General features: G+C 47.8%; 1 protein-coding gene across 6 annotated transcripts in view; it reads left to right on the plus strand.

Annotated features, from left to right (window-relative positions):
• Positions 1-4,687: 4,687 nt before the first annotated feature.
• Positions 4,688-19,097, plus strand: part of FARP2 (FERM, ARH/RhoGEF and pleckstrin domain protein 2) — an 80,266-nt gene continuing 65,856 nt past the window's right edge. For all 6 annotated transcript variants that reach the window (XM_071812334.1, XM_071812335.1, XM_071812336.1 and 3 more), the window contains exons 1-2: positions 4,688-4,766; positions 8,972-9,196. In XM_071812334.1, the coding sequence (XP_071668435.1) occupies positions 8,993-9,196 (204 nt within the window). In that variant the 5' untranslated portion in view covers positions 4,688-4,766; positions 8,972-8,992. The remainder of the gene's footprint in view (positions 4,767-8,971; positions 9,197-19,097) is intronic.

A 19,097-nucleotide genomic window follows, 5' to 3' on the forward strand; every position in this document is an offset into this window, starting at 1 on the left:
AAAGGCAGTGTAATTGCTAAGTAGACTGCGTGTAGAAGGGCTCCCGAAAAATCCTAGAATCATAGAATCATTTGGGTTGGAAAAGACCTTCAAGATCATTGAGTCCAACTGTAAACCCAGCACTGCCAAGTCCACCTCCAACCCGTGTCCCTAGGAGCCTCATCTCCGTGTGTCCCAGAGGGGAACAACCCGAAAAGCCCTGAGGACGAGCCCTGTAAGAAGAGCCATAGCACGGCTGCGGGGGCAGGAGGCACGAGGGTTGGAAGTGGAAACCAGCCCCACGGAGTCTACACATTCCTGGAGCTTGGAAATTAGTTCTTCCAGTTGTTTTTGCAAGATGCGGCTAATGGCGAGTACCTTTGACATTGTATTGCTACCAGCAGAACAAGGTGCACTCTGCCAGTCTTTGAAGTGTCTTCATTCATCGCTATTGAAAACCAGGATTTCTCCTGTGCCTCCAGGTCAGCATTAACAGTCAGCGAGCCTGCTGTAAGAAAGTAATTCTGGAAAGTGGGATGTACAGGTGTGTCTGTGTTGTTCATTCTTTGTGCTGACCATGAGGATCAAACCTCTGGTTATCCAGCAATTCCTGTTCACCTTGCCTGAATCTTCTGCCCTTTGCTTGCGACAGTCAGAGTGTTCATCAGTTCTGTGATTTCGCTGTCTTTTGTTGTTGTTTTCCTACCGTTTCAGGTACAAGTGGCCTGTGAATACAGAACAACACCTGACAATAATTACTGAGATTGGCTTGGTTTTCCTATTTGAGAAGCGGTCTGATGCAATTCTGAACTGTTGGGTAGATAACTGATCGCTGATGAGACAAGTTGAGGGATGGTTCGGCAATCCAGAGCATGGGTCGGTGACAAGGCAACTTGGTCGCCTGTCTGGTTCTGCTGCACAGACCATTACAAACTGCTGAGTACTCCACAGAGCTCTGCTGGGATTGAACACTTTCAGAGCAGGAATATGACCAGGGGAGTCACTCACTTTCATGACAGTCAACCTAAGATGTGAACATATTTGTGGAAATCAGAATTTTCCTCTTGGTGGACCCCCCAGGTCCTCGAAGGTGATGGGAAAGAAGAGCGCTCATCCTGTGGATGAGCCCTTGCAGTTAGTCCTAGCTCACACTAGGCTTAGGTTAACAATGTGTGAAGCCAATTGTTGAATGCAGGCAGTAACTGATGGGAGAATTGTTCCAAGCTCTACCAGGGTTCTGGTGCTTTGGTTGGCCTGTGATGCTCATCTTCACATCTTCAGCCTTGGCACGTCCACATGAGCCGTCGTTGCAGAGCCGCTGTTGACCCACTGGAGACGTGACCACGGTGTAGAACACTGCCTTAAACGGCTGTGCCTGTCTCTGTTCTCAGCTGTACCCATCCTCTGCTACAGACAGAAGGGCGAACAAAATGTAACGTTTTGGAGTTGCTTGCCTGGTTATTACGAGATAGGAGACCTGTAAGAAACAGAACTTTGTAGTATGTATTTGGAAAATACGTGCTAACAAAGTGAGCAGTAGGTATAACTTTTCCATCTGCAGAGTCCCTCTTTGCTGTGAAGAAGAATTTGAACAGGAAGAAGCTTATCCAGTTGCTGTTTTTCTTGGTCGATAAGAAGTCTGCTTTGAAGAGCTTCCTTCACCCTCATCCAGAGTGTGATTATAGGAGAAGACGACATCATAGTGTAGTAAAAGGGTAATTCTGTTTGTCCCACTCATGCCAAGAAGTGAATGCGGTGTAGATTATCTGTAATATTAGTTGAGTGAACAAGTTACACCTCATTATCAGTTTTTATCTCACAAGGATAAAGTCGTACTTCGTCCTGACGCTGCATCCTTCCAACAGCAGCGGCTGACTTTCCTGTGCAGTGACATTCCTCTTCTGCCTTGGTTCCTGACTGCTCCTCCTGCGGAGGATTCAACCACAGCACCTGATGAGCAGAAAGTTTCCTTCGTGGGGCTGAGGAAACTTGGGGGTCTGTGTGGGTGGCTGTGAAAAACACATCGCTGAATGTGTGTGGTGGGTTAGATAACCACCCATTCCACCTTTTCAGTTCCAGTTCACCAGACACCGTGTCTTGAGCACATTTTGTGTGTTCCAGCTGTTTTGTCAGTGACAGAGTGTGCAGAACAGAGGTTCTGTTTGATAAGGCCCTTTCTATTTGTCCCCTGGGAATAGAAGTCACATCACCCGTTCTTTCTATTAGAAAGCAATTCTGTGCAGAGAGAGTGGTCAGGCATTGGAATGGCTGCCCAGGGAGGTGCTGGACTCACCGGCCCTGGAGGTTTGGAAACTGAGATTGGACACGGCACTTAGTGCCATGATCTGGTGAACGGACTGGAGTTGGACCAACGCTTGGACTTGATGATCTCTGAGGGCTTTTCCAACCCAGTCCATTCTGTGATTCCATGCCAAGCGATGCAGTGAGCACAGGGCTGTCCCCAAGCTCTTGTCTTCTAGCTGGTACAAGTGGAGTCTTGTCCCTTTTTGTCCTTTCCCCTGCCTGTGGTGGAAGGACCTGAAGATGGCAGGTGGTGCCGTGTCCCTTCATAGCCTGGTCCTAAGCACACAGGTTGAAATGTGAAAGTGCGGGGTGACTTGTCTGATAGGGAAGAGTCACCTGTTACAGTGACTGATGTGTATGTTGTAGTTTTCTTATGTACACGAGAAAACCTGTTACAGAAAGGTTTTAGCATAGAGGCAGCAATAGCTGCCAGGTGCTATCAGCATGGATGGGATTGTCTGCCCTGAAGAATTGGCCAGGCGGGTATGAAAAGGAGGGACTTCTTAAGGCTCAGGTTCATGGCAAGCAAACGGCTCTCACTGGAATACCTGTGCATCCCGCCCGAATCCTCATGTGGTCATGGGAAAGGTTTTTTTGCTTGTAGTGAGTATAAAGTGCAGAAATGAGCTGCGTGTAGAAACAGGCACTGGGGATGGGGACACTTGAACGCTTCAGTGCCTTTCATTGCTGAATCGTTTTGTGTGAACGATAGACAGCAAAGCATGAACAGCAGGGACTACACTGTTTTCATTGCCTATGGAAGTACAATGCAAATGGCAGGCAAAAACATCCATTTCAGTAATGAAAGCACTTCAGTTTATTGGAATCACAAATGTTTTTACGAACGGAGTTACTAAAATGCTGCATGTACTTTTGCAGCATTCTTAATTTTTTTGTATGCCTGAGATTCTCCAGCTCCATTTCCCTTTTTAAGGAGAAGAAATAATGGGACACATTATTAAAACATTCTGTCTAATTTCTTTTTAAGGGATGAGAATGTTGCTAGTCAGGAAGTACTCACTGAATTTGTGAGCTCCTTCTTTCTGTGGGTGAGAGTGGTGAAGCTTCTCCCGGTTCAAAGAGCTGTTCTGCATGATTTATGCGTTTCGTTAATACAAAAGTCATATGCAACGCTAATATTTTGTTTTTCAAATGGTTGTGAAAAGGTCAAGTTCTCAGAAACAAGGTGGCTCTTGGCATTTCTCGCGCTACCGGCCATCAGTCCCTCCCTAGAGAAATCCCAGCGTTCCTCCCGTGCCTGTTGCAGACAGTGGGGGCTGCCGGGTGCGATGTTCCCCTTGGTGCCCCCGGATCCGTCAGCCTTGGTGGCTGGTTTTGAGCGGACTTGGAAGGCGGGAGGTGCAGCATTCTGCTCAGCCCATGCTCTGTTTCTTACAGCGTTTGGTTCTTGCCTGTGCTCCCGAGGGAGGAGGACGAGGAGGATGTTCTCATGGTTTTCAGCCCCTGGAGCTCAGCACGGAGATGTGGTACCTGCGGCTTCTCTCCCAGTCCATAGTGCTGGGACCCTTTCCATCCTTATTTAAAATTTGTCTGTTGGTGAAAAACAGAGGCAGACCTGCAATGATTGTTATTCAAAGCAAAATGACTGAGACTTTTTTCCTTAATCTCAGTGGCTGTTGAAGGGGCTGGTACTCCAACCACAACAGCATTCACCCCTTAAACAGAGTGTGTTGGTGCTTGCTCCCCTGGACAGGACACTCGAGGGATTTCGTGTTTCTTATTTTGAGGCAGGGGGACAGGACAGCCCCCTGGGAGGCAACCGCTCAAAAGCTCCAGCACCAGAGGGTTTGGCATCCATGTTCTTCTAAAGCTCCCAGCGCCCTCCTCATGCTGGAAGAATACACTTTGGGTTTTACTTTTTTTTTGGTTTTACAATCCTAGAAGCCGCAGGGGGACGGGTAGAGTATGGGGTGCTCTCCCGTCTCTCTGCCACCCCGGATGCTCCCTGCGCAGGGGCCTGGAGTCCCCTGGACCGCGCACCCGGGGCACGGGCTCCTCCGGTCACACCGTTCGCTGGGGCGCTCACACTGCGGCAGGAGCGGGTAGCGGTTCTGGGCTATCCCGGGGCTCCCGTTTGTCCCGGGGCTCCGGGCTGTCCCGCGGTTCCGGGCTGTCCCGGGACTCTGGGCTGTCCCCCAGCTCTGGGTTGTCCTGGTGCTGCGGGCTGTCCCGGGGTCCCCGTTTGTCCCGAGGTCCTCGTTTGTCCCGGGTTCCCGTTTGTCCCGGGTCCCTGTTTGTCCCGGGTTCCTGTTTGTACCGAGTCCCCGTTTGTCCCGGGTTCCCGTTTGTCCCCGCTCCCCGTGTCCCTCCCGCCGCCGCCGCCGCCGCCCGCGGCCCCGCCCCCACCCGCAGTGGCCCAATGGCGGCGCGCGGCGCGCGGGGCGGGGCGGGGCCGGCGCTGGGTCAGTGCGCGCGGGCTGCGCGGGGCCGGGGCCGGAGCGGCGGCGCGGCCGCGCGCTGAGGTGAGTGAGGGGAGCGAGGGGTGGCGGGGCGGGGGGACCCGAGGGGTCCGCATTCCCGGGCGGGCCCCGCACCGGCGCTGCCGGCGAGCGGCGCTCCAGCCCGGTGGCTTGGCCCGGCCCGCCTCGCCGCTCGGCCCGCCTGCGCGTCGAGCTGTTCCGCCGCCCGCGGCCGCTGTCGTGTGGTGCGGCTCCGACTGGGGGGCTCCGGCTGGGGCCCGGCCCTGCCCGCGCCGCCGGAGGGGCTGCGGCGCTCGATCCTCCAGCCCCGCGGGAGGGGGCTGTGGCTCGGCCGTGCCTCCCGGCGTGCTGCCGCGGCCCGGCCTGGGTGGCTTCGCCGCTTGGTCCTTAGGCCGGGGGTGTTTGAGCACCTGCGGCCCGGCCCCTCCGCCCCCGCGGGGACCCGCAGGAGCCCACCCTGCGAGGGGCCGCTGCTGCGCCCACCCCGCGCCCCCCGGCCCCGCTCACCTGCGGGACCCGCCGCGGCCCCTCCCCGCGCACCGGCTCCTTCCAGGGGCCGCGCTCCCTGCGGGGACAGCCAGGAGGGGCTTCCCGTGCCCAGGGACGGTGCCGCTTGACGGGAGCGAGGGGTCCGCGTTCCAGGGACAGGTGTCTCCCGGGGCGGCGGGGCACTCGTGGGCTTCATCTGTCTTCATTTCAGTTACGTTCCCGATGTGTCAGTCGGTGCCAGTTTGCTGTAGCGGTGTTAACGGGTTGCTGTTGCCTAGCGAAACGGGTAGAAGAGGAAAGATTGCATCTGGTGGACTGAAGGGACCTGATTTGAGAGCTCCCGCTGAGAGTGCTCCCGTGCTGCTCCCTGTGGGCTCTCACCACACACGGGGGACCCCCTCCCACAGGGATGCCCCTGCTCACTCCACTGACTTCAGAGCAGCCTTTTGCACGGGTGGGGGATGGAGCATCATAGTGACCCCGTCAGGGACCAAAAGACACTGTACTTGGAGGAGTTCCTTTGAAAGCCCTGGGTGTCTTGCACGAGCATATGCTCAGGTGTAAGCTGCCTTTCCAGGTTTACTGCTAGCTGAAAAAATGCTGTCTTTTTTCTGAAAAATAAGTTTTTTCTGTCCGGGTAGAAGGTAAAATTCATTATGACCTCAAAGCTATTTCAGAAAGGCAACAAAAAGTACATAGGTACCTGATTTTTGTAAGTTTTATTCCTACCTGCTCCTTTAGACTCCCTTGGGGCTGAGATCAGCAATCATTCTGTCACTGTGCTTCAGGGAGCTGATTTAGCTTTGGTGCTTGGTTACTTTATAGGAAATTATTGGGATGAGCTCAGTGCAAAGAAGTTCAGGGTGGCTGAATGCAAGGAAATTTTTTTTTTTTTCTTGAAACTGCTAATATTGCAGTAACATTGCGTTTTAGTTTTGCATTGGCGAGACCTTGTTCTGGCTCTCCTGGGCTGGGAGGCTCCCTGTGCTGTTGGACGCTTTCTCTGTGCTGCCCATAGAGCCTCTGGTGCTTGCAGCCTGGCTCATGTTTCATTCTTTCCTCTTCCTCCACCTCTCATTTAGTCACCCCTTGACTGGAATGCTTTCTCAGTCATGGCACCAAGTTTTTTGTTACGAAATGTCATGTAGTCAGCTTAGGTAAAACCTAATACTGTGGTGAAAATGGAAATAGTGCTTGGCTTGGTTAACGCTCCTCACGCTTTTGGTTTTTGAGGCATCTGGAGCAAGCCAGGCTCTTTGGGGATTTTTAGTAATTGTACCAGCATTAGTGGTGTGCAGCTGGAGGGTGCTGGGTGTGGCACAGGGAGATGCTCACAGCTGCCACATGGTAGACAGGGCTCTGCTTTCCAGGGAAACACGTCTTGCGTCTGCTCTTGGTGACAACCAGTGACAGGACAAGGGGCAATGGGTGCAAACTGGAACACAGGAGGTTCCACTTAAAGATGAGAAGAAACTTGTTCATGGTGAGGGTGTCAGAGCCTGGCCCAGGCTGCCCAGGGAGGTTGTGGAGTCTCCTTCTGTGCAGACATTCAAACCCGCCTGGACACCTTCCTGTGGAACCTCAGCTGGGTGTTCCTGCTCCATGGGGGGATTGCACTGGATGAGCTTTCCAGGTCCCTTCCAGTCTCTAACATTCTGCAATTCTGTGTGTGTTTTCTGCCCAGGTGTTTGTTAGACCTTAAAAATCTGCATGTGTGCTGGCCAGGGAGTAGTCTAGTGGTACATATTTTTAGGAATGTCTTAGCAAGATGTGAGGCCAAGCCCTGTTCTGTTCATTCTTCCTGTTAACACTTGTGAGGAAGGACTTTGACATCTGCAGTTTCTGTTTGATGTGACTTTGGTCTCTGCTGGCCGGTAACCAAAGTTTGTATAAGCAACCGGGAGATCCTGGTTTGGTCTGGGGTGGGGTGGCCTTGCCCTTGGGCACTGGCTGGAGGGGACACTGCCTTGGCTATCACCACGCACGGCTTTTCCTTTTTGAGTAGCCGCAGTGTCTGTTCCTTCCAGTAGCTGTTGTTTCAGATCAGGATGAATGTGTTCATGAAGTGCTAATTTTAATAATGGTTGTCTAATAAATAGTCTTGTGAGGAGTATAACTGATTCTGGGCAACTCCAGTTGTTCATAAGCTCCTGAATGGCAGTAACAAAACCCTTCCATAGGGTTAAGTTATAAGGGACACAATATTGAGGGGATATAGGTGACACCCACTTGTGTTTTCTCTTGAGCTTAGCAGTTAGTTGTGTAACCTGGGCAACTGTCTTTGCTGATTTTTGCTGTAGTGGTGGTTTTAAAATCTGTGACCTGAAAGTTTTTCTCCTTGGCTGCGTGATCACACAAGCTGGTAAGTTTGGCGAAAGTATATAGACAGAACGGTCTGAGAAAGAAACTTGCTGCTAATATGTCACCTGAAACTGGTGGGTCAGGTACTGGACATTGCACGGACACTTTCATGGATCTGCAAGCATAAAGAGAAAAAAGAAGAGTGATGTTGAAGCAAACTGGTCTAAAAGCCAGCAAAATGTTTCACCAGTCTCAGTGTGTGCAAGGATTAAATCCGAAAACCTCCCACTAATTTTTAGCAACATGTAAGGCTGGCTCCATTTAACTCCCCAAAGCAGGCTGCCTACCTACTCAAAGCACAGAGGGACAAAGGACCGTTTTCATGATCTGCCTCTCTCCTTTCGAGACAAAACACGTTTATTACAACACAATAATCTAACACTTCATTGAATTGTTTGTAGTGCGGTGGCCACGCAAAGGCCGTCCCAGCGGCAGGATCCACATACTTTCGATTGTTCAGACCTAGCGTGGTATTTGGGAAATGCAACCAGCAGCAGCCAGGAGCCTGTTGGTTTCCGTGTGCGTTGCCGCTGAACGCCTCGCACGTTGTTGGCAAACACTCGGTGGCTGTGGTGAGCGTGGGGCGGTGGCTTTGCTGGGCGCGTTGCGTCGGGCGGTTGCACAGACCCTGCTGCAGTCCCCCCGCATGCACCTTGCTGGTTTGGTTTTTTTTTTCCCCATGTCAAATCAAACATTTTCTCTGCAACAACTGCCACCAGACCATGAAAGTAAGGACCGAGATGCAGGAATTGGCCTACTTGAGCTAGTGTAGATGTCTGTGATTGGGATTTTTGCCCGCCGACTGAATCTGGGTACAGCACCAGTTTGTTAAGATGGTGAAGAACTGTTATCGGTGGCACAAATCTGTTATGAAGGCTCTGAGCTGCCAGCATTGGTTGGAATAGTTAAGGTTTTGTGTGAGTCATCATTTTGGGGGGTGAAGAAAGTTAATTGTTCCTGTTATCTCCGGGCGCGGTTCGACGTTCAGCAGAGTCAGTGTCATGGCTGGGTACTGGTGAGAGTCTTGCCTTAGCCCTCCCTGCCAGTGGCTTTGCTCCTGCTGCCAGCGGCGCCCAGTTTAGGGAGCTAAATCAGCAGAAAAATTAATCGGAAATGAAAATGCCAGCGTGTAAGGAGGGTGGAGGGCATAGGTTTGATTATCCTATTTCCTAACCATGTTTCAGAATAGCTTTGGGGTTTTTTTTTGCCACCTATTTTTCTTTCCAGCAGCTGGATTTTTGACCCGAGTTTCAACTACTTTAGTATTGCTTTTGGTAGTGGAATGAAGAGCATTAAATAAGGACTTTGTTTGCGATTGGGCTTCAGTGGGTAGTATTTTCATATGGGATATCAGTGGAAAACTATCTTTCAGGTTGTAATCCTCTGTTTTCTTCCAGATTTCTGCTCATTGTTGAAAGATGGGAGAGATAGAAGGAACATACAGAGTCCTGCAGACTCCTGGCTCTCGTTTGGGCGTCCAGAAGACCACAGGAGTGAGTACCTTGGAGCCGGGACAGAACCTCTCCACTGCCATGGCATCGTCACCTGCCAAAACGCACGAACGGGACCTGCTGATCAAAATAAAGATGCTGGACAACACAGTGGAAGTACTTGACATTGAGGTAGGAGAGGTTTAAACCCATTTTGAGTATGCTTAGCCTCTGGTAATGTAAAGCTCACAGGATGCGCCGTTGTACAGAGTGGGGACGTTTATTCAGTATCTGAATAGAGATTCCTGTAGGGATTTTACCTGCTTACAAGTAGCGAAATGAATAGCACATCTATTTTTTTTTTTAATCTTTTAAGTATAACAGATGTTTTGTATTTTTAACAGACTTTAAGTGCAAGCACATACTGTAACAAGAAGCTTTAACTGTTATTTGCTTTGGGGGAACACCAGCTGTCTTCTGCCAAACTGTTCCTGCTTCCTGAGGCACATGCAGCTTTTTTGATTTGGCAGCTGGGAGAGCAGAAGAGGTTTTTTTTAGTTACTACTTTCTATTAATTATTTTAGTGGTTTGTCTCCTCTTCAAGTAAACTTGCTTCTGTTTGAACGTTTTTGCTTGTTGCTACACTTTGGGAGGGAGGCGCTGGAGGGATGACAGTGTTTCTGAAAATTTGTATTTAAAAGTGAGCTTGCTTAGGAATTGGGGAAGTCTGCCTTAAGAAGTACAAACCATGTTCAGATTGGGGTGGTTCTGTTTTCAAACAATTGACAATTTTTATTTTTCAAATTCGTATTTCATTCTCAGCATTAACCTCAGACTTCAATTTTAGCTTGCCTAAAGATTTGTTGTTGGAAAACAGCTCCGTTCTAGTGAAGACACTCAGCCAGCAGCTATTCTACATTAGTATCAAACTGACACTGTGATTAGCACTTGTAGCCTTAGTTTGTTGCATGAGCAGGTTTTTCCAAATAAAGTGAACAAGATGTCTGTGGAGCGCAGAAATAGTGACTTTTGGGGATGTCTCCTCCAGATTGCAGTCCAGCTGTTCAACTCGCAAACATGAGCTCTGATGTTGTTTTTGTTAGTGTGAGGCTGTGCCCGCGTCCCCTCCTGAGGACATCCAGCTCTCATTTACTGCATAGAACACAAAAAAACCCCCATATGCTGACTTTGGTTCTTTTGAAGTGTGATGTTTCCCCCTCCCCCCAGTTGATGTAGACATTGGTGCTTTTGTGTTTTGATTCTAAAGAATTGTTTAAAAAACACAACACCCCTCCCCAATTTTTTTTAAATCAAGAAAGAATTTATAGCTCCTAGTTCCTGCTTTATTACATGACGTCAGTGACCAGAAATCTCCTGTATATTAGCATAGATGCTTTCCTTATCTTCTTTGTCATATTTGTACCACCTCTGTCTGCCTTTCTCATGCAAACCATCTCCTTCCCTCAGGAGCCCTACCCTCATTGTCTTACTTGGAAACTCTTTTCTGGCTCTTCTGACATGGCCAAGCCTTCTTTCTTGTCTTTGATCTGCTGCTGGAGGGAAACCCTTTGACCGTGCTTGCCCCTGACGGCTGGGGCTGCAGGTTCCCCTGCTTCCCCTGTCCTCGCTATGGTTCACTGCTTGTTTTTTGAAACTCTCTTGACCTGTTTCTTCTTTGCCTACCGGAGTAGTCTTGACTGTACATCGTTCCAGCTGTCTGCATTTCTCTTCCGGCAGGTCGCGTTTAGCTCCGTCCTTAACCCCGTGTCTTATCCTACAGCACTTTGTTAGTTTTTCCACCGAACACAAATTCAGCTGTGGCTTGGTTCTTTATGATGTCTCGACTCTTGACTGTCTCTCGGCTCTATATAAAATCAGCCTTTGCCTTGTGACACCTGGTTTTGATATTTATGTGTCAATGTCAAGCTTCACATGTAAAAAAACCCAAAAATTCCTCACTCATGGTATTTTTTTGACCGCTGTGAGTCTGATTCCAGTCTCACCTGACAATAATGTAGTTTCTGTTCACCTCCGATTCCTTCCGTTCCTTCAGCAGCCACCTCCTGCAGCCATCACTAGGGTGGTGCCGTTTAACTAAACGCCTGAAACTCATCCCATCCAGGACCACCACCACATTTCACACCCTCATTGTGATCACCTTCTTGTTGGCTTTATCCTCTCTTGCCGTGTACGTACCACTTCACAAGTTGCAGTGAGAGTCTCCCTGCTCAGTCCTTGTTCCCTGCAGCAGTTCCTGTGGTTTTTGCATCGCTCCTCTCTTTGTGGCTTCAAATGTAGTTGCTTCTTTCTGCTTCTACCTGGAGTCTCCTGCAAGAAGGTACTTGGCTTCATCCCCTGACTGGCCCACAATGCAGTGCTTTTGTTGATTTTTCCCTTCATAAGACTTTTCTCATAATTAGGAGCTATCTTAGTTTTCTCTTTTGACCTGCAAAACTCTCTCTGGCTACAACATCTGCAGAAACACCTGAATTTGGGCAACTATAATAACATGCTGAGGCCATAGTTAATATCCTACTATTCTTCTTTGCAAGGTCAGTTGGAACCGGAGCAACTTAAACTTTTGCCTGGTGTTGCAAGCAGTGAGGAGAAGGGATCATCCTTTGTCCATCTGTAGAGCGTTGAGTGCAAAAAGATCCATAGTCAGCAACTCTAGCATTAGTCCCACTAATACACCGCCTACATCTACTGTATTTTTGTCTAAATGAGATATTAAATTGTAACCTTCAGCCTCCTGATTTATTCAGTGGACTGGTGGGATAGCAGTAACTGCTGACTGCTGTTTGTGATGGAGAATGAAATTTCTCTCTCAGGGACTGACGGCAAGAATTAGACAGAGTCAGCCGCCTTTGCTGAATAGGTCCTGTGGGCTAGCACAGATGTTTATTAAAAAGGCAATGAGAGAAATTCATAATTAAGCAGCTGTCACAGAGGGATGAAGACTGACTGCAGTGCTGCTTGCCCATTCCTCTTTGCTTTTGCAATTTTTTTCCACTTGTGTGGAAATGAGAGGTGGTGTTGTCTTCATTACCTGCTTCATGGGGCTTGTTGGGATTGATCCAGGGCAGCAATAATTTTTCGGTGTAGTGGTGCACTGAGGCGTTTCTTATAGGTCACTGCCTTCTAACGGAGATGTAGCTTATGGCAAAAGGTGTTTCCTTCCCTCTTCAAATAATTTTCCCTTTGGTCTTTAAAAAATGCTGCAAATAATTTTAACTGGAAAAGAGAGGCGTTTGGTGGAAGAGGCTGCCAGGGCTGAGCGGTCGGCGCCGTGGTGGGGGGGCTGGTGCCAGCGCCCTGCTGAACGCCTTGCTTGTGAAGCCGCCTAAAATGAGCCCCATCAGCAATTTTAACTGTACAGGATGCACAGAGGAGCTGCAATAATGATTTCACCCATGCGACTTTTCCTTGTTAGCCGCTCCTTTCTCCAAGATGCATTTAAAACACTTGCTTATCTCCTGGTAGGTGTGGGTGGATGCTCTCGTTTGGTAGCTCTTCCTCATCACTTGTGTTTTTTAACTGGCCAAAGAGCAAGAAAAGAGACTGACATGGTGGCGTAACAGATGGGATGAGAACAAAATCAGGAAGGACGATCTTTCCTTCAGGTTGTTGTTGTACCTAGAACAGCGTGTTAGAAGTTCAGTATAGCTGCATTCCAATGTCTTTTGTCTAAAATCTCTGCTCTCACCAACTGTACCGGGAGGTTTTCTTTCCATCTATGAATTCTGTTGATCAGTAAGAGAGAGCTGGTTTTAAAGGATGCTGGGGCAGAGTTCCTCTCTGGGGAATCTGTTTTGAATGTTAGGGGATGGTGAAATGCTCAAATGTTCCTAGAGTTTAAAAACTGCAAATCAGGTATTTATAGTTTTTCCTTTCCCTCCCAAAACAGAAAAGAGAATGAAATATATCCATCCAAAGCTAGGCTGGAATATTCATTATTTTATTGAGCTGTGGTTTTTTTTCTCTTACTCCTTTTTACAACCAGCTTGTTTAGTTGGTTCCAAACTTGCATGTGCCATATCACAGGTCCTCTTCCCTCCACACCAAGTCTGTCCAAATGGGTGGTTTTGCAGACTACTAGGTGAATGATCGGAAATTCAGTTTAATTCAGACTGTGGGCACGCTTCAAAGTAATCAGGGTTTTACAATTGAATTTCTGCCAGTTTTCCTGATTTTTTTTTTTAAGAGATTAAACTTGAAGGCCTTTGATCAGCATGAAAACGTGGCAGACTCTTAAGCAAAAGGTACTGGGCTGGGTTAAATTTGCCAAAATGACCGCTTGGTGGAATTATATTTGTCTGGGGCTGGTTATGGAATGTGCTGCAACAAAGGACAACTTAGGCTATAGGAATTTAGGGTATAGGAGGTTGTGTTTTACACTTGCTGAAAGCTTTTCTGTTGATTTTTGGTAGAGTTGGAGGTTGAGGGGCTGTGGAAGACGAGGAGCGCAGCGTGTGAGCCTGGTTAGAGAAAGCGGGTTTGTTTTGTGAGGCGTTGTTGGAAGGAGAGTGATGCTGGTGATAGGTGAGAGATGTCTGGACATCCCAGGAAGTGAAACAGCAGGTTTAGTCAATGAGGAAGGGGTCAGACCAAGCACATCTTGCAGCGATGTTCTGCAGTGCAGTACTTTCCCGGGGCCTGCGGGCAGGCACACTGTAAGCTTTGCCTCTCTGACCCAGTTCTCTTTGCACCAGCTTATAAAACATTTAATGGAATTGCTGCCATAATGCAATGTTTAATATTTGATCAATCTGTTGTTCCTCGTGTAGGAAATACGTGTGCTTACTTTCATGTGTGGGTTATGCTCTATGCTACGAGGAAGTGCCCCAGAAAAAGAAGTTTAAATTATTATGCTTCAGGTTTATTAAACTCTGTTTGGGGAAAACTTGACACTTCTTCAGTTGTGCTGACTTCCACTTAAAATCTGTGAGTGAGAAATGCTTATGCATTGTATTGTAGTAGAATTTTTCTGTATTTTCACCTACTGGAGAATGAATTGCGTTGAACTGTAACAGCCATCATGAAATCATAGCTCAGTTCTTAGCACTCAGCAGAGCCAGGTCTGCCTGCCTGCTCTGCTCACTGGAGTTTTCCTCTCATGCTCGTCATGTTGCGTTGAGCACACAAGCCTGTTCTTTCCTTTTTTTGTTTCTTTTTTATTTTAAATATAATAACGTGCTTCTCAGTAAAATGTTGTCTTGGTGTTATGTATGTGTTAGTAGTATGAGCTGGCTTTATGTTGGTTTGAATTTGCCTTACATTTCAAATATATGGTGTTTCTTGTGCTGGGATCGTGCAGTCACACCATGCTCTGAAGTTAATTATCGTTTAAGGCTTTCTCTGTTCTTCTAGTGCAGGCATTCTGATGCTTTTAACGGAGAAGTCCGGCCTTAGTTTCCTGTTTACTCTGTTTCTACCAGGCCTGTTGTTTCCTTGGGCCTGACTCAGTTTTTTGAAGGTGGTTGTTTCTTTTCTCATTTTCTTAACAAGCAAATGAAGGATGGAGCATGTTCCCTGCTGCTGTAGCACTGGGCGATGTGTCCCTGTCCCCCACCCCGGTGTGCGGCTGGGGGACACGCTCAGCCCTGCTGCCACTCATGGCCACAGGCCTCAGAAACAAGATTGCCCTTTGTTCCCCTGTATTTTCTTAGTAGGTATTTTCTTCTCACTGCTCCTGTCTATATCAGAGTTTACTGAGGTACCCTGTGAAACTTACTGCTATATTACTACAACGTTTAAGTGGCTTATTCTATACAAAATTGAAAAAAGCTACTTGATGATTACCCCGTGCAATAGTGATACTGTCTCTGCTGACCACCTCTGTGACTCTTCACAGAATCCCAGAATGTCAGGGGCTGGAAGGGCCCTGTAAAGCTCACCCAGTGCAATCCCCCCATGGAGCAGGAACACCCAGCTGAGGTTCCACAGGAAGGTGTCCAGGCGGGTTTGAATGTCTGCAGAGAAGGAGACTCCACAACCTCCCTGGGCAGCCTGGGCCAGGCTCTGCTGCCCTCACCGGGAACAAGTTTCTTCTCAAATTGAAGTGGAACCTCCTGTGTTCCAGTTTGCACCCATTGCCCCTTGTCCTATCGCTGGTTGTCACTGAGAAGAGCCTGGCTCCATCCTCCTGACATTCCCCGTTTCCATATTGATCCCCATGAATGAGTCCCCCCTCAGTCTCCTCTTCTCCAGCTCCAGAGCCCCAGCTCCCTCAGTCTTTCCTCACACGGGAGATGCTCCACTCCCTTCAGCATCTTCCTTGGTTTATTTAAATTTACAATTTGCATTATTAAAAGTGCAAAATTATTTTCCATCCCTATGTTTAGAATAGAATAACTACGTTTACATATTGTAGGTTCTGCGCCGTTTGGAGGCATCGGTAATTGAAAAGGTGTCATGAAAGCGGCAGCTCTGTGCTGCCTGTTGCTCCCATCGGGCCGTGGGGGCCGTGGCTGTGACTCCGCAGTCGAGGGCGCTGGGTTCGGGAGCTGGGCTGGGACATGGGAGGGTTTTGGGTTGGTGGAGGCAGCGGTCTGACAGCTTGTACGTGCCTCCCGACTTCTCATGGTTTGCAGAGGGTGTTTTCAGCTTGCACACACTGGAAAATGCTGCTCATCGGTAAATTCTTAGGGTAGCGTTAGTACCCTGTAGAACTTCATTAGCGCTGAAGCAGAAGTTATGCAGCTTAAAATGCTGGTTTTGAGCAGTTTTAAGTAAAACACGCATCTCTTAGAACTGGAGAGTGTGCTGTGGGCACTGAAATATTTGCTCTGAAATGGTTTTTCAGGGAGGCTGTGGCGAGGCCTGAGCACAGCGCCTGCCTTCCCTGCTGGGCCTGGGCCGGGGAGGCTGCCGGGGGCTCTGCCTGCAGCTGCTCCCCTCGCCCGCTCACACGCCCCTTGCACAACGGCTTTTTTCCCTCTGCGCTGTAAAAGCATTAACAGCTTAAATATGTGGGAAGTGGGAGGACAGGCTGCTCCTGAATCCTATTAAGCGCTGTGCTGAAGGAATCGAGATGCTGTGTTAGTCAGCTCAGTGTTTTTCTTCCCTGGCCTGGAAGAAATAGTCAAAATTCCAGAAAGAATCATAGCCAGATGTTTGTCATTGCTCTGGTTTGACTCTCCTAAATATGGCAAATAAGCTGCCTTAGGACTTATTTTTGTCTGACCTCAGAAGAGAAAGTTAGTAATTCACTGTTTAAAATCTGAAGTTATTATAGGGTTTAAAAAAGAAAGTAATTGAAGCTTTGCAATTTGTGTGCTGTTTGATTCGACTATATTTTTTTTTTTAAACCTGTATTTTGTGTTTGGGGGTTTGAGTTTTTTGATGCCATGTAGGAATGTGGTATTGGGTGGGGAAAGGTAAAACTGCAGCCGTTTTATTGAGAGACATTTGGTGTGTGATGTTTTGTTTGTGTGGTTTTTTTAAGGGAAGATGTGAGCTTAAATTGTGTTATAAAAACAATTTACTACTTTACCTTTTCCTGGACATTAGGTATCCTATTATGTGAAACGAAATAGAGCTATACGGTAGCAAAGGAGAACAATCTGAATATTCCTGTAGGAAAAGTCTCTTAAATGCATGTATAAACCATTTAGTAAAATTGCAATCAAGTGTAATCGCAGTCCATGGAATATGAATGTAATGGATGGAGTTCCCAACTGTTTGCATGGCTGTGATGTGCCATAGTGAATGTGCTTCACTATGGGATGTGTGTGGATGAAAAACTTCTCCTAGGCGGGTTCAGAAGAGGAACGGTACAAGGGCTGCGATGACTTGGCTCAACACTAAGTTGGTGTAAAACTGAACCCTTTCTGAGCTCTCTTCATAGCACACTGAGAACTTCCAGCAGAAATTGTTTTGTCTGGATGAGATCTAATAAAGGAAACCAATGTGTAACTTAATGGGCTTGGCATGCGTGCAGTGGTACAATTCTTGTACTTAATTCCTTTCAAGTGCCTTCTGAAGTACCCGATATGCAACCTTGTAAAGAAAAAGCTGTTTCCTGTTGGCTTCCTTACTAATTCCAATAATGAGACATCATCACTAATAAAGAAAGGAAATACTGTTTGTTTCTTAAACACTTCTGCAGCTGTTCATTTATTTTATCATAATCTAGTGGTGAAGGATAGCGAAAATCCACTGAAATTAGTCTTACGCTGTTCTATCAAAATAACGGTAAGAAATGCTATATCAAAAAAAATAGATATTTTTTTGGAAGCCTCATCTGGTCGTGGATGATACTTAAAGTTGGTTCCACAGATGGATAATTCCATAGACTATATAAAGCCTGAAAGGCAAAAGGGGTCAACTAAGAAACAACACGCAGTCAGCTAAAGACAGCTGCAGAAATGCAGAGAGATTTCAGGTTAGTGCCTGCTGAAAAAAGGGGCTCGATGTTGAGCAAGGACGGTGGCACCTGGCACCCGACTATGTCACAAGCAAAGCCTTGTGAACATGCATTTGAACCAACAGGGGTGCAAAAGCGTACCTGTGTATCATCTGTTTCTCCTTGCAACAGAACACGTTGCTGGCAGGGGCAACGGTGCCTACTTGTGCAAGAGGGAGACCGTGTAAATTGAGTATTAAAAAAACTGTGCTGTGGTGACAATACTCAGTGTAAAAGATTTACTTTTTAAGACTGTGATGTTGGATGTGGAGGGGAGAAGACCTGTCTGTGTGACAGAGCAGTCAAACGTGAATAAAAGTAAGAAATTTAAAAGAAAATAGTACTGAGCTGCCAGGTAGTCTGTGCTGTGAGTTCAGAGACGCTTCTGTCAGTCTTTGAACAGCTTCTACATGCGCTGCTGCTGCAGTCGAAATGCGAAGGGGAAGCAGAAGTCAGATTCTAAACTGGAGTATATTGCTGTTCAGTCATCTCTTTGTGCTCGTGGTAGAACTTGTAACGTCCTTCTGACACGTTTGGAGCACCGTGCTCGGGTTTCGCACACGTGCACATGTCACTGTCGTGATGGTGAAAGCAGGTTTGAGCACATCGCTTACAAAACCTGAAGCTGTGAAGGATCAGCATCCCTGTGCCCCTCAGCCCGGACCAGAGCTGTAGGAAAGGCTCCTGATGGGAGGGAGGACGTTAACAAAGCTTTGGCCTTATCTAACCTGGCCTGTAGGTATTTATTAACCGATGGCCATGGTATTGAAGCTCTGCTCAAAGTACAGTGGGGAGTGATGTTAGGACAGCTGATGCAATTTCAGCTTTGCACAAAACAGAAGATAACTTTGGCCTTTCCTGTAAAGATACCCAATCTGTGTAAAGAATCTTTCATGATCAGCTTATTTTCATAATGTTTTAAACGGTTTCCTTCGGAGAGGCTTCTTCAAGTGGTGTGCCAGCCTGGAATACCGTAACACCTCATAGGGAAAGCCCAGATCAATGGGTGATGTGAGCATGGATGAAGGTTTTGAGGCAAAAGTGTAATAAATGGAGAAGGACTAGCAATTTAAGTGTGTGGGGTTTTTTTGTGAACAAAGGGAAGCAGAGGAGTACCTCTGTTTAAAATGGCTTAAAAACTTAAAATTGTATTTGTATACGTATACACACACGAAAGGGTGCTGTGGCAGTTCCTGGAGTGCCTGCCGTGGTTTGCACGGCATGGAAGGCCTTGGAGCAAAGTGTCTCCTAACTTCGAGTTTCTTAGCTTTGTTACACCTTTTTACAGCTTGTATGAACAAAGTAGGTGCTTAGTCGTTCTGTTATGAGCCTTAATTTCTTGAAGTGGAAAAAGACTTTTTTTGAGAGTGTCTGATAAAGGGGTGCTGCCCGTGTTGGCAGCAGGCCACTTGTAACTAGGCGCTTGTGTCTGGCCCTGCTTATTTGAGCCACCAAATCGTTTGAAGGCATCAAACAGCGCAGGTGTTGAATGGAGCGTGAGCTCTTTGGCGTGCAGGCTCCGTGCCTGAGGAAGCTTTGCCGTGGTGTTGCTGTGGCCCTTCGCAGGTTATTTGAAATACTACGTGTTGTGAAAACTGTGCCGGCATCACCATTAGCGCAGTTTTCTGGCATTTTAACCGCCCCGGTCTTTGCGTGGGCCTCACCTCCACAAAGCAGCTGCTTTCC

The sequence above is a fragment of the Patagioenas fasciata genome, chromosome 9, assembly GCF_037038585.1.
Source record: "Patagioenas fasciata isolate bPatFas1 chromosome 9, bPatFas1.hap1, whole genome shotgun sequence".
In the NCBI taxonomy this organism is placed as follows: domain Eukaryota; kingdom Metazoa; phylum Chordata; class Aves; order Columbiformes; family Columbidae; genus Patagioenas; species Patagioenas fasciata.